We start from the raw sequence: 14,050 nt of genomic DNA, 5'->3' as shown, positions 1-14,050 counted from the left end.
CCCTTTCCATACTCAACTCTCTGTGGGCTTCTGTCAGGACAGGATATTTTTCTCTGTTCTAAGAGGACGGAGTTTAACGTTCTGCTCTCTGCTTACAGATGAAGAGATGATGGCCACAGAGGTAACCCCCTCAACCATGGCGGAGCTTACAGACCTGGGCAAATGCCTAATGAAGCATGAGGTGGGTGGAGGACACAGGTGATGTTTTCCTCCTCTGCTGGCTGCGTAGCCAGCTTCCACTATCCTCACTCTGTGATGCCTTCAAAAAAGTTTTGGGGGCGATGCTCCTTTGTATGAGTTAAGTTCCTGATTCCTAAAGCCCCAGAGAGCAGTGGTAAAAATGCAAAGCTGTGGTATCTCCCCTGTTGATATGGGCAAAGACTCTCAGAAAAACTCAGTGGCACATTGATGCCAGTTTCTCATATTTGGCCTCTTCCAAGCCCGAGCTTTGGCTCCTTCCTACACATAGGTTTCCTCTTCTTGAGAGCTTGTTTGGAGGTTCTAGCAGGGGAGCGCAGCTACTCGTATACCCTTGACCGAAGACCGGTCCTCTCCTCTAGTTGGGAAGGTCATCCTCTTCGACCGAGCGCGCAGCTTCGGGAGGGACGCACATGGATCGGTGAGGGAGGAAAGGGACACCCGCCTAGCCAGCCAGATCAGCCTAATCAACCCTGGCGATCAATGGGGTGACAGATGTCGCAGCCAGATCGCCCTCACATCCGGTTTCCTCTTCTTTATTGATTGCTTTTTCTTCTTTGTGACTGCCTGATTTTTTTTTTTTTAATTTTATTTATTGATTTGAGAGGGGGGGAGGAAGGGGGACAGAGAGAGACTTCAATTTGTTGTTCCACTTGTTGATGCATTCATTGGTTGACTCTTGTTTGTGCCCTGACCGGGGAATCGAACCCACAACCTTGGCATGTTGGGACGATGCTCTGACCAACTGAGCTACCCAGCCAGGGCCTTGACTGCCTGATTTCATAGCGAGGAAATAAACTCACTTTTATCATTTTTCTGCTCACCTAGTATTAAAACGCCAGCTCCTGGTGCCTAAGAATACTCAGAAAGTTGTGCTTACTTTCCCATGGTAATCCTTCATCCTTTTTCCATCAGGATGTTTGTACGGCGCTATTAATTACAGCCTTCAATTCCCTGGCCTGGAAGGATACTTTGTCCTGCCAGAGGACGACCACACAGCTCTGCTGGCCCCTCCTCAAACAAGTATGGTTATTTGCCACTTCTTGAAAAGTTTGGGTCATAAGGATTGACTGAATCATTTGGAAGAATTGGGGTTACTGGGGCCTTCAGAGTCCCGCTTTGGACCTGAGCACAGCTGTCTCCCCAGGTGTTGTCAGGGACACTGCTCTCAGATGCTGTGACGTGGCTTTTCAGCAGCGTGCTGAAAGGCTTGCAGACGCATGGGCAGCACGACGGCTGCATGGCTTCCCTGGTGCACCTGGCTTTCCAGATCTACGAGGCACTGGTGAGTGGGGGAGGACAGCCATGGCTTCACCCTTCACAGCTGCTCCCACTCTTAGGGGCCTTATCCTGAATGCAGGCAGCTGCCAAGTTGCCAGTGCTGCCTGAGGAGCAGGTGTGGCACAGAATGGGGAAAGTGGCAAGGCCCAAACCTACTCCACTGAGTGGGTTTGTCCTCACCTCTCAGCGTCCTAGGTACCTGGAGATAAGAGCTGTTATGGAGCAGATCCCTGAAATACAGAAAGATTCTCTGGACCAGTTTGACTGCAAGCTTTTGAACCCCTCTCTGCAGAAAGCTGCTGATAAGCGCCGGAAGGACCAATTCAAACGCCTCATTGCTGGTTGCATTGGGGTAGGTCATGCACCTTCCTTTGTGCTCCCGACACCTTGTGGTCTTTTCAGACCATGGGTTCAGGCAAACCAGAAACCAGCTGTAGTTACTGGCCATTATGGTGAGATGATCTTCAAAACAACCCACTACTCAGGGTCCAGAACTAGTTCTTTCTCATTTGTTTTCCACAGAAACCCTTGGGAGAGCAGTTCCGAAAAGAAGTTCACATTAAGAATCTTCCCTCACTTTTCAAAAAATCAAAGCCAGTATTGGAGACGGAGGTGCTGGACAATGAGGAGGGTGGCCTGGCCACCATCTTTGAACCCTGAATCAAGCTTTTGGGCATCCTTTCTTGGCCTTTATTGTCATCTCTTCTTCTCCTTCGTAGCTGATCTCTAGGCCCCTCTTCACTGCCACCCCACTTACGACCATTGTTGGCCTGGAGAGACCCAGGTCTGGAGCTGGAGAGTGGGCCCTGTGCAGGGCCAGAAGTAATTATACTCAAGTATCAAGAAAGGGAGTCAGGGCTTACACCACACTGTCTAGACCTCCCAGGTATCTCCCATTCTACTTGGAGTTTTGGCTTTTCCAAGAGAGAAGAGCTAGAGCAGAGCAGCCCTTCTCCCCAAGCCCTGCGGCCCCATGCAGCCATACACCTGTGCAGAGTGGTAACTAAGGGTGCTATACCCAGCACTGCAACTAGCCGGCCTTGTGGCAAGGGCTCAACCCTGAAGTACTTGTGCTCGAGTGTTTCTCCTGGACCATTGCAAGTCCCACTGAGCCCGTATGCTGCTGGGCTGACAGGGAGTCTTTCCTGTCCCCCAGGGGCATGTCTAGGTCAGGTGCTGAGTACTGAACTGAATTTGGCCAGTTCCCTATTTTAAGCAAGAATCTGGTCAGCTAGTGGGATCCGTGGTCAGGCCTCTAAGCTTTGGACGCAGTATTAAGTGTAGTACCTCCAGGGACTGGGGCTGAGTCAGCATCTATAGTGCTCACGTCCCGCTTAGAACCCACACATGCCCTTCCATGAATGACCTCTCAATGTGGATTTTCCAGCCCCAGGGTCCACTCAGGCACAAGAGCCACAGTACCCTATCTAGTGTCACGTGATGCCACTGACATCTGAGGATAAGCTAGGCTACATCTGTGACAAGCAGCTAGCAAAGCCACTGGTCTCTCCAAGGACTAGCTGAGTCCAGGTGCCTTCAAAAATCTCATAGTCTTTCAGGTCCCTGGTCACTTCTCTCATGGGCCATTTCCAAAAGAAAATATGCCTTCCTGTTGTGAGTCTCCAGCCCATTCTAGAGATCACTGGATGGTCCTATAAGCGTGAGACATGGATGCAGCACCCTAACCTTGAGGTCGCTGCTCACCATAGACAAGCTTAATTCCTACAGAAACCATATGGTGTGTGTGTCCATGTACTCTGCACAAAGACAGGCCCGTCATCAGTCCAACCCACTGGAGAGGGTTTCAGTGAGGACTGAGTGGAGCAGCATGGACAGAAGCTACAGCTTTTAGCTCGTGTTGGTCCCCAGGCAGCAGAGGCTTAGGAAGGGGTGAAGCTGGGGAAGCAGAACTTGGTGTCCAGTGTAGCTGTTTCTGTGGCACAGACTTGTCCTATACCCTGCTGAGTGGTGCTCTGGGCTTAGCAGCTATGAAGACCATCTCAAAGCACGGTTCCCTCCAAACTTGTTAGCTGCCTACTTCTCTCTTGTAGTTGGGGCTGTGGAGGGCATAGTTGTATTTATTGTGTTGTACTATTTTTAACATCTTGTGACTTCATGCTAGAAGTTTTCTATTGTTTATAGAAACTTTTTGTAGAAACATAACTCTAAAGCACATCTGCATGTCAGTAAAAATCTCGATTTCATATGGAAAGAGCCCCATCTGTCTTTTTCAAACTAGTGACATATTTCAGGGTCACTGTTCCTCGAGTGGACTGATGGACCTGCTCTGTCAAGCTTTCTGAACCAGTATGCCAGCTAGAAAAAGACTTCTATCCTTGACACATGTAGGCCACGCAGCCCATACTATTCTCAGCATTGTCTTTGTGGCCTCTGGATCTGACCCTGGGACAGTCCAAAGGGAATTGCTGCTCTTCCTCGTATTTCTTGATAACAGTGTAACCTGACTGCTAGGAACACCCTTTTTTTCTATAAGCAACTTCTTCCAGTATCCAAGAGATAGCTTAACTGGCACAAAGTATTTTTGTAAGGTCTGATTGTGACCACCTCAATTTGGCATTTCTTATAAGGTTTCAGAGGGACTTGGCCCAAACCTGCAGTGACTTCTGAGCCCAATGTTCCTAACTGCTAATGCCAAACATGCTTTGAGAAAAGGCCCAGTATTTGTGGATCAAAGCTGAAGAAGTTTCAAACAAAACAGTTTGTGTTTGGACATGAATTTATTTACATGAAGGCCTTATAAAGGCAGAGTCACATTTTGTGGCACATTTAACAAAATGTATTGACTGAAATAAAGCTGCAATTGTCCCAGAAACTCAGGACATCCAGTCATACTGGGCTCTCCATAGCAGTCCTGTTGGCAGGTCAGAACCCAAAATCTTCAGCTTCAGGAGCAGCCAAGCCCAGCCAAGCCAGTTAAGTCTAGTGCAAGCCTCAGTCCATCTGAACTGCATCTAGTTCATCCAAGAACCTCCGGCACTTCCCCATCAGTACCTTGATGGCTTCGCTCACTAGCACATCTGGTGGCAGTACTCCCGTTGACTCGACAGAGACTGGGAAGCAAAGAGACATTTCAGCCCAGACAGGGCTTGCAAAAGCCCCCGTACAAGTTACTGCTAGATTTCACATCTGGACTTTGCAAGAAAGCTGTAGCACCAAAGATCTAACCCTCGCCAACTGCACACTTACAGATATAATGGTCCCGAACACGAGCAAGCCGTACAACCTTCTTTAGCTTCTCATTCCGGAAGACTTCCCGGCTGAAGGTATCTAGCCGGGGATTGGCAACTCTGGCCACCTTTTTACCTAATGAAAACAAACCATGTTATAAACATGTAAGCTCAGAGTTTTCATCTCTCTCTGCTATCTTCAAAGAAAATATGCTTTAGGTCCTGACCTGAACAGCATCCCAAATGCCATACCTTGGATTTCATGCACCTCGATAACACCGGGTGAGAAGCACCGGCTCAGCTCCTCAGCTGCCTCCCCTTCCACTGGCTCCAATAAGGTGATGTCTGGCAGAAGCCTGTAACTGGCTGTTGCCACAGGTGAAAACTTGGCATGATCTTTGCCTAGAGGGAAATCAGAAACTCTGGGGAAGCCCTTCTTGACATTCCCAAAGGCCCACTGATTCTCTCTGCCTGTAGTGACATCTTAGCTGGGTCCCTTAATCACACTTTACCCCACTGTATTCGAACCACCTTACTCCCCAGGGCAGCCCAGAGGATTCTCACCAATGCCCTTGACACAGTGCATGAGTAGGTCAATCTCCTGGCCAGGCCGCAGCTGAGCAATGAGGATATCATCGTGCACTGGTCGGATGGTGCCCTCCGGGAAGAGGTCAGCTTGGTTCCCCAGGGGAACCCATGTCATGTGCCTGGTGTACACTGGAGGAAGAAGCAGAGCAGAAGACCTGGGCCCCTAAAACTAGCTCCCACAAACAGGTGGGCCCTCTTTCTCACCCTACCGGTACTTACCTTTGTGGTTCACATAGAGTTCATTGGGGTCAGAGGAATCTTTAGCGGCATGGGGATTCCTAGTGCACCTGACTTGCAGACGAAACTGCAGTGTGTCAATTTCTGTGCCTTCTTCATCCCCTGCACAAAGACATGCATTTTTAGAGGACTAGTATACATTTGAATGCCAGGCACCATACTGAGTGCATTCATTACACTTCTCATTTAACCCTCTTAACCAACTAAAGACAGACCAGAGCAAGTGTTCTCACATACAAGGACACTGATGCACCAAAAGAATAGTAACTTGCCAAGGTCGTACAGTGTAATCAATTCAGGATCTGAAAACAGCCATTCTGATTCCAGAATAACTACAGAAGAGAGCTGCTCCCGTTTTCCCAAAATTTCATTTACTCAAATCCTCACCTTGGTTCCGATATTCAAAAAGACGGGGATCAGCATGAATGGGAATGAGTCCCAAGCGATGAGCAAGGATCTCGTCCTGGACAATGGATGTGTTGTTGTACACCAAGACCTTTTCCACAGCCATGGTTGGCACCTGCCCAATGAAACAATCACTCATCTACCAAGACCCTATAGATTTCCCATCTACTCCCTATCTGTGTCCGCTTCCTAGAAGAATGCTTGATTAAAAGTTTACAAATGAGCAGGAGAAATGCTCATCAAAATTCCAGAAAAAAAATAAACCTTGAGACAGTTCTACAAGTGGGGTAATGGCAAGGTTTCCTCACACAACTCCACCCTGCCACCGTGCCCACCAATACCTCAGCTAATAGAATACGTCGAAAAGCGTTGGCAATGGCTGCGTCAATTCCCACCATGTCAAACTCCAGTGTGTTTTCATCCATGTGGATCACATCCACGTGGAAATTCTAAAAAAATTGGAAAAACACTACATGATGCTTCCTCTCTGTATAGTATAGTCAATACCTGCCCCCCTCCCCGGATACTTCCCTTAAGGTATTAACATTCCCTCTCATCCAAAAGCCTTCCTTTGCCTAGATGTCCCTCATTAGATGTTCATTTCTTCCTCCAATCCTTTATTAGTTTGTTTTGTTTTTGCAGTCCCCTCCCCCTTATTTGGTCAAATTAAATCTCTTTTAATAGGACTTTCTTTGCATATTCTTTTTTTATTAAATTTACTGTGTGACAATGGTAAGGTTATGTAAGTTTCAAGTGTACATTTCTGTGATATATGATGAGTACACTGCACTGTGTGCCCACCAACCAGAGTCATATCGTCTTCCATCATCATATGTTTGACCCCTTTTACACTTTATTATCCCCTCGCCACCCCCTTTCCTCTGGTAATCACCATACTGTTGTCTGAGTTTTTTCTTGTTTCTTCATCTGTTGTTTTCAGTTTTCTATCCCACATGAATGAAATCATACGCTTAACTTTTTCTGTCTTACTTTGTTTAGCATGATATTCTCAAGATCCATCCACATTATCGCAAATGGCAGAATTTCATCTTTTCTTATGGCTACATAGTATTCTTGTATATCTGTACCACATCTCCTCTATCCAATCATCTATCAACGGACACTTCAGTTGTTTCCATGTCTTTCTGCACTATGGCTTCTAGCCAGAATATCCAGAGAAAATTCTACTAGAGAACATGCTTCCATACTGCTTAGTCCAGCTGACACTACTCGATCCTTATTTTGCTGACTATTCTGTTGTATAGTATTTGGCATTGCTGATAGGATCCCTCATTTTCAAAATGTAGTGCCTTGGTTTCTGAGCACCAATCTTTTGGGTTTTTTCCTTGTCTGATGAATCTTTCTAAACTCACCTTACTATCTCCCAAGTTTTCCCTCCAGAACCTTAAGTAACTTTAACTTTACTTTTCCCTCCAGAGTGACCTCAATCACACTCATGGTTTTAGCAACTACCTGCACCAACTACTCCCAAAATTATTTATTATTTCTGATCTCAATTCAAACATACATTCCACTAGCCTGACAGACTTCTCCACCTGTAGGAAACTGAATGCATCATTTTCCAAACCCATTTCTCATCAATAAATGATGCACAAGTCCCCAAGCTAGATCGTTTTACACTACCCCCTCATAACCCATATCAAAGCAATCACCAAACTTACCTTGTATCTCCCCTCTGCTCTATCGCCTACAGTCCTTAAAACATACTTCAATCTCGCCTGCCATTCTTGCCCACCCACTTTAGATTTTAGCAACAACGAACTGTTTGGACATCCCCACAGCACAGATCACACAGGCCTTTGTGATTTGGCTTCTGTTGTTAGTTCCTCCTCACCCTTCGCTGTTCTCAACTTCTCATCGTTCTAGGATCAATTCGGATGTTCTCTCGGGAACACTTCCGTACGTATGCCCTCCTTCTCATTCTAGATTAAGTGCCTCTGCGGGAAGGGATAACCCCCACCGCAGCCCATCCCTCGTCATCCTTACGGCCACCAACCGCCTTTACCATATTATACGGTAACCTTTTGTTTGCGCGTGCTCTTTTCCAACAAGACTGAACAGCGCAGAACAAGCTGGAAACCGTGTATACACACAGCTCCTAACAGTGCTCAATAAACGTTGTGTAAACGGAGAGAACCCCAAAGACAGCTTCTGAGGCACAGGCTGCTCTGACCACATGGTCCGAGACTCACAGCCCTCTCTGGACACCTCCAGCTCCACCCACCTTCTCGAAACGGTCCTGGTCCCAAGCATCATCATAGCCCGAATAGTTGCCGGGAAAGTCGGTGGTGTGAACCTAAAGCAAAGAGAGACGAGGTTGTCTTCGAAGAGGCAGGGAGGACAAGCCCATCCCTAGTTCGACCCCAACTCATCCCCTTTCCATTCTCATTTCTCTTCCCGACCTCAAGGCCACACAGCTTACATTGCGAACCCCGAACTCCCCTAGAATCACGCGGCTCCGCATTTCTTCCACCGCCTGAGCAGCCGCCATCTTCGACCCTCCACGTGACTAAGGTAGCAACTGGCGCTTGCGTTTTAGTCGACCTCCTCCGTGTCCGTGGCAACACAACACCGCCGGGAAGGTTAAATATCGCGAGACTTTGACCTGTCTACGTGCATGGCCCCAGCTTCCGGAAGTTAGTATGGGCCAAACATCCGGGTTTCTGTTTTTTTGCATTCCGGCTGATCCCACCTTTCTCTCGTCCCTATATCTCTTCTTCTACCAGGCCCACATTTCTCCCACTCCTCCTCCGCGTGCGGGAGTAGCGCGGCCTTCAGCGACGGGAGCCCCTGAGGGACATGGCAACTACGGCCGCGCCGGCCGGCGGCTCCCGAAATGGGGCTGCCCCGGAATGGGGAGGGTTCGAAGAAAACATCCAGGTAATGGCCTCAAGGTTCCGATTGCCCCAGCCCCAGGGCTGGCAGTCGTCCTGAAGTGTCGTGGGGACTCTTCTCCGGGGCCTGGAAGTTTGCTCCATTTGCAGCACTTTTCCTCTTCTTTGGCTCTTCGTGCACACGAAAGTCAGTAGAACCAGTGCTGACCTGAAGGGGCCGGACTTGCACTCCAGCCAAAGGGCCTCGGGTGTGTGGGCCCACCCGCTCTTTATTTCGGGACAATTTAGAAGGTCGATAGGGGTCAGGCATGGCGGGGGCTGAGGGAGTATTGCACTGGCTAAAACCATACTGTGTGCACAGTCTTGTTTGGGGGTTGGGAAAGACAAAGGAAGTAGACAATTTCATAGTCCTTTAGAGCTTTGATAGAGAAGGTAGGAGAAAGACGTGTGTGGGAGACAGGGAGTAGGTTTCTTAAGCTAGAAAAGGGAGACAACCAAAGTCCTGAGAGCGAATGAGGGGAAGGAATGGCATGATCTCTGGTGATTCCAAGCCATATCCCCAGCAGTGGAAGAATAGAGCCTCAAGCCCAGGGACAAACAGAGAAGGACTTAATGGATGGAGCAGAAAGGTCCTGAACACTAGGAGCTTATTGTCTTCACAGGGTGGGGGCTCAGCTGTGATTGACATGGAGAACATGGACGATACTTCAGGCTCTAGCTTCGAGGATATGGGTGAGCTGCACCAGCGCCTGCGTGAGGAAGAAGTAGATGCTGACGCAGCTGCTGCTGAAGATGAGGATGGGGAGTTCCTGGGCATGAAGGGCTTTAAGGGACAGCTGAGCCGGCAGGTGGCTGATCAGGTAAGCAAAACTGGATCCCTGGCAGGTATAAAAGTATAGCTAGGAGGCCACAGGTTCTGAAGCTGATGTTGGTGAAGGTCACCCATTTGTCCAGTTAGAACCATGTAGAAATCCAACAGAAAATAAGCAACAGAGCCTAGAGCTAACAGTGTCACAATACCCACCCACCCATCCTTGTCTTCCTTACTTCAGATGTGGCAGGCAGGGAAGAGACAAGCCTCTAGGGCCTTCAGCTTGTATGCCAACATCGACATCCTGAGACCCTACTTTGATGTGGAGCCTGCCCAGGTGCGAAGCAGGTGAGGATCCTTCTCCTGACAGAAGCTACCCTCCTCACACCTAGTCCTTCATCCAAACTGCAGCCCGAGACCATGCCCTTGGACTCCCCTCTCCTTGACCTCACCAGCCCTCAGCATTATGTCCGTACTCCAGCTACACCGTTCCTCTTACAGTCCCAGCACAGGAGTTGGTGATAACACATCGCCTTCCTCTTCTTTTCCATCCAGTAAACTACTCATCCTTCCTCGAAACCTAGCTCAAATGTCATTTCCTTTGTTCTGCATTCCTCAACCCCTTCCCCAGTTTGTCCTTTCTTGGTGCTCCCACAGAGCCCTTTGCTTTGCTCTTATGGATAGCACTTCAGCAATGCTGTACTTCTTTTCTTGGTTCTGTCTCCTCAGAGACCTCCTCAAAAGGAGACTCTATGTTTTATCTTTTTATTCCCAGCACAAGAACAGTCTCTGAACCACAGTATCAGTACATAATTGTTGAATGACTTCAAGAACTGGAATTAATCTTGGTTTGGTTCTTTGTTCATCCTTTAACGTAACCAATGCTTACCAAATACCCAGTATACTCCACAAGTACTTATTAAGCTTTTGGTCTGCACCAGGCACTCTGCTGGTTGCGTCTGAGTTAGTGGTGGAGGCAGATGGGAGCCTTGCCCTCCAGTAGTTATAGTACAGCATTCATTTGCTATAAAGGGACACACAGTGGGGACACCTGACCCAGAGTAGGCTGGAGAGTGGGATAGGGTGAATTTCCTAGAGTGAGTAAAATCTAGCCAAATTGCAAGGTATTATTAGGAGCTAGCCACTTAAGAAGAGAATGGGGACTTGGACTTTTCTTTTCTTCTGCCTGGAATTTTCATACCACTTCAAGTATATTTCAAGGAAATGCTCAGCAGTGCCTGGAGGAAAGGTAAGCGGGAAGAGGCAGGAGGCACACTGGTTCCCTCAAATCCTACCTTTCCTTTGAAACCTTTCCCCAGGCTCCACCATCACAGTTCAGCATTCTGGGCATTCCCTGCTGAGGTCGGCCTTTTATAGGGGATCAGGTCAAATAGGTAAATTGTCAAGCCCTTTCCAAAGACCCAGCTAGGCTCCCTGAATTCTCCATATTGCCGCTGCATCAGTCAGCACAGCATCAGAGGGTTGTCCTTCCTGGAAATACGTTTAGGGGAAAGGAAGTGATTTCCTCATTCCCTGCCTGTCTTTACTACCTTCTTCTCCCTTTACCATCTAGCATGTTCTCTGGAGTTAGAGAGATGAATAAGATTCAGGCCCTCCAGAACCTCATAAGTGCTGCCTCTGCTCTCATCTCTCCTCTCCTCTCCCAGGCTCCTGGAGTCCATGATCCCTATCAAGATGGTCAACTTCCCCCAGGTGAATAGAGGGTAGCATGACTGGAAGAGCAGGGGGAAAGCCTTAGGGCAGAGGGTGGGGTCACCAGGCAAAGCCTGGGAAGGAATAAACAGAAGAGCCAGGGTACTCTCCAGCCTGAGTGAGTTGGTATATTGACAGAAAATCGCAGGTGAGCTCTACGGACCTCTCATGCTGGTCTTCACGTTGGTTGCCATCCTCCTCCATGGGATGAAGACATCTGACACCATTATCGTAAGCCGGACAGAGGACTTTGGGGGGTGGCTGGATTAAGTAGAAAGCTGCCCAAGGAGGAGGTGGTGGAGTGACTTAGAAGCAGCCCTGAGGACACCCCTGGGTGAGGCTGAGATCAGAGGCCTCCCAGGACTAAGTACAGCCTTCACCCCACAGCGGGAGGGCACCCTGATGGGCACAGCCATTGGCACCTGCTTTGGATACTGGCTGGGCGTCTCATCCTTCATTTATTTCCTCGCCTACCTGTGCAACGCCCAGATCACCATGCTCCAGATGCTGGCACTGCTGGTAAGGAGTCCAGCATGGTGGTGGGCAAGGGTGACCTTACAATAGTAGCCACGCCTTGGTCTGCATCTGTCCTGGGGGCTCCAGGGCCTGGAATGGGGTAAGCTGGACAGTGGACCATTTGTCTCGGGGTCTCTGTGAGGTTCTAGAGGCCAGCCCAACCTGAGAGATTTTCCTCTCCACCATCCTCCTTCCTAGGGCTATGGCCTCTTCGGGCACTGCATCGTCCTCTTCATCACCTATAACATCCACCTCCATGCCCTCTTCTACCTCTTCTGGCTGCTGGTGGGGGGCCTGTCCACCCTGCGCATGGTAAGCTGGGCAGATTTCCAGGAGCTGGCCATCCTCCTGGGGAGTTGGGGGAAGCAGCCCAGAGCTCAGCCCAGGCCTCACAAAGGGCTCCGAGGAAGTGGGAGGCGGGCAGGGGAGAGCCCAAAGATGGCCCTGCTCTGGGGAGGAGTATCTCCTTCACACTGCTCAGTTTGGAGCCGTGCCCTCTGAGCTGTATTCCTGTGGCCCTAGGTGGCTGTGTTGGTGTCACGGACCGTGGGCCCCACACAGCGGCTGCTCCTCTGTGGCACCCTGGCTGCCCTGCATATGCTCTTCCTGCTCTATCTGCATTTTGCCTACCACAAGGTGGTGGAGGGTAAGTAACAGGAGGTCTGGGTACGGGGACAGGGGAGAACAGCTGCCTAGGGCAAGGTCCACCCAACTCTGGCTCACTTTCCATCCTCCTTTCAGGGATCCTGGACACACTGGAGGGCCCCAACATCCCACCCATGCAGAGGGTCCCCAGAGACATCCCCGCTGCGCTCCCTGCTGCTAGGCTTCCAGCCACCTTGCTCAACGCCACAGTCAAGGCTGCCGTGGTGACCCTGCAGTCACACTGAGCGCACCTGAAATCCTTGGCCAGCCCCCTTTAACCCAGCTGCAGAGTGAAGGAAGACTAAAGGACAGAACCGATGACATATGTCTCTTTGTTGGTCTGCAGCTGCCACAGAACTGTAGCCACTTAAGCACCTCCTTTGACACCTGTCGGGGCTTCTGAAGGGCACCAGGCCAGGAACCCCTGGCAAGGACTGCAGGGCTCTGCAGCCAGTGCACAAAGTGGGTCGGTGCCTCTGGGGCCCTCTTACCACCTACCCTTACCATCCTCTTTATTTCTCCCACATTGTCTTGCTAAATATAGACTTGGCAATTAAAATACTGAAGTCTGGAACTGTAGCTACCCTTCCAGGGGTCCTCCCTGGCACCCTACTTCCTGTACACTTTCCTGTTCTGTCAGTGGTGGTAATGCCCTGTGTTCCCTTATACCCTCAGGATGTAAGGTGAGAGAGGCAAGATAAAGGTAGGGCAGCCCAGACTACTCTGAAGGCAGTGATTGAATGTGGAATCTGTCCCTCACTGCAGGGGACACCTCACCCACAGAGCAGCAAGGGGGCCTTGAACACAGCTTTTAAGTGTGGTGAAGCAGGGCACCCAGCTTGAGTGTGGGCTCAGCTGCACTTTTCAGACACCAGTGAGGCAATGGCAATTGGACAAAAACTTCCAGACTCAACCCCATGTCATTACAAGACCTTTATAGACATGGGCCATCGTGTAGGGATAATTTTCCTGTGGGAGCTCATATTTGGAGCCAAACGGCTTTGCCTGGGTTATACTGGGGCCAGAGGAACAGAGCTCTCCAGTTCTGTCCTTCCTCTTGGAGGCTGGTTACTCTTTTCTATTATTTATTTATTTATTTATTTTTAGAAAGGGGTAGAGAAAATCAATGTGTGGTTGCCTCACCCACTGCCCACTGGGGACCTGGCCGACAACCCAGGCATGTGCCCTGACAGGGAATTGAACCGGGGACCCTTTGGTTTGCTGCGAGGCACTCAGTCCACTGAGCCACACCAGCCGAGGCAAGAGTGCTGGCTACTGTTAAAAAACCTCCTCCACCACTCATTCAATCTGCTCTCTGTTCGTTCACAGGGAATGTAATTTTTGACCTCTCTTCACTACATTTCTATTACTTATTAAAAAGAAAAGTCATCCTAGTAAATCTAGGTCAGTATCTTTCCTTCCTAATAAAGGAACTAAGAAAGACGTGCCCTTCATCCGCCTGTTTTGTGAGGTCCCCCACACTATCACCCTTGGACAAAGTTCCAACGTTACTGCCTCCGTCGTGTGTGTCCCTGAAAGCGCCAGCGCTCGTTCCTTGGCCTCACCACCGCTCCAGGTCGCTGGCCCTGATACCCCGTTTATTTTGGCTACCC

The 14,050-nt window shown here is 49.5% G+C and overlaps 3 protein-coding genes across 3 annotated transcripts in view; 2 read left to right on the top strand and 1 right to left on the bottom strand.

Annotated features, from left to right (window-relative positions):
- Positions 1-3,985, top strand: part of XPO5 (exportin 5) — a 56,847-nt gene extending 52,862 nt beyond the window's left edge. The window contains exons 28-32 of the mRNA XM_054569411.1: positions 99-181; positions 1,114-1,221; positions 1,346-1,483; positions 1,667-1,831; positions 2,002-3,985. Of these exons, the coding sequence (XP_054425386.1) occupies positions 99-181; positions 1,114-1,221; positions 1,346-1,483; positions 1,667-1,831; positions 2,002-2,139 (632 nt within the window). The 3' untranslated portion in view covers positions 2,140-3,985. The remainder of the gene's footprint in view (positions 1-98; positions 182-1,113; positions 1,222-1,345; positions 1,484-1,666; positions 1,832-2,001) is intronic.
- A 213-nt stretch (positions 3,986-4,198) lies between these two features.
- On the bottom strand, positions 4,199-8,423 carry POLR1C (RNA polymerase I and III subunit C). Its single transcript, XM_054569412.1, has 9 exons — positions 8,341-8,423; positions 8,143-8,214; positions 6,239-6,346; positions 5,880-6,012; positions 5,475-5,594; positions 5,232-5,384; positions 4,920-5,069; positions 4,687-4,803; positions 4,199-4,550 (listed from the first exon to the last, which is right to left on the bottom strand). The coding sequence occupies exons 1-9, from the start codon at positions 8,407-8,409 to the stop codon at positions 4,432-4,434; spliced, it is 1,041 nt and encodes a 346-aa protein (XP_054425387.1). The 5' UTR covers positions 8,410-8,423; the 3' UTR covers positions 4,199-4,431.
- Positions 8,424-8,549: 126 nt separating this feature from the next.
- Positions 8,550-13,838, top strand: YIPF3 (Yip1 domain family member 3). Its single transcript, XM_054569410.1, has 9 exons — positions 8,550-8,798; positions 9,415-9,612; positions 9,805-9,911; positions 11,231-11,276; positions 11,415-11,507; positions 11,664-11,795; positions 11,991-12,104; positions 12,315-12,438; positions 12,534-13,838. The coding sequence occupies exons 1-9, from the start codon at positions 8,718-8,720 to the stop codon at positions 12,680-12,682; spliced, it is 1,044 nt and encodes a 347-aa protein (XP_054425385.1). The 5' UTR covers positions 8,550-8,717; the 3' UTR covers positions 12,683-13,838.
- Positions 13,839-14,050: the final 212 nt, after the last annotated feature.

This window comes from Pteronotus mesoamericanus, unplaced genomic scaffold, assembly GCF_021234165.1.
Source record: "Pteronotus mesoamericanus isolate MK-2021 breed Mesoamerican mustached bat unplaced genomic scaffold, CSHL_Meso_final contig_20, whole genome shotgun sequence".
In the NCBI taxonomy this organism is placed as follows: Eukaryota; Metazoa; Chordata; class Mammalia; order Chiroptera; family Mormoopidae; genus Pteronotus; species Pteronotus mesoamericanus.
This window is presented reverse-complemented; position numbering and strand designations above follow the sequence as displayed.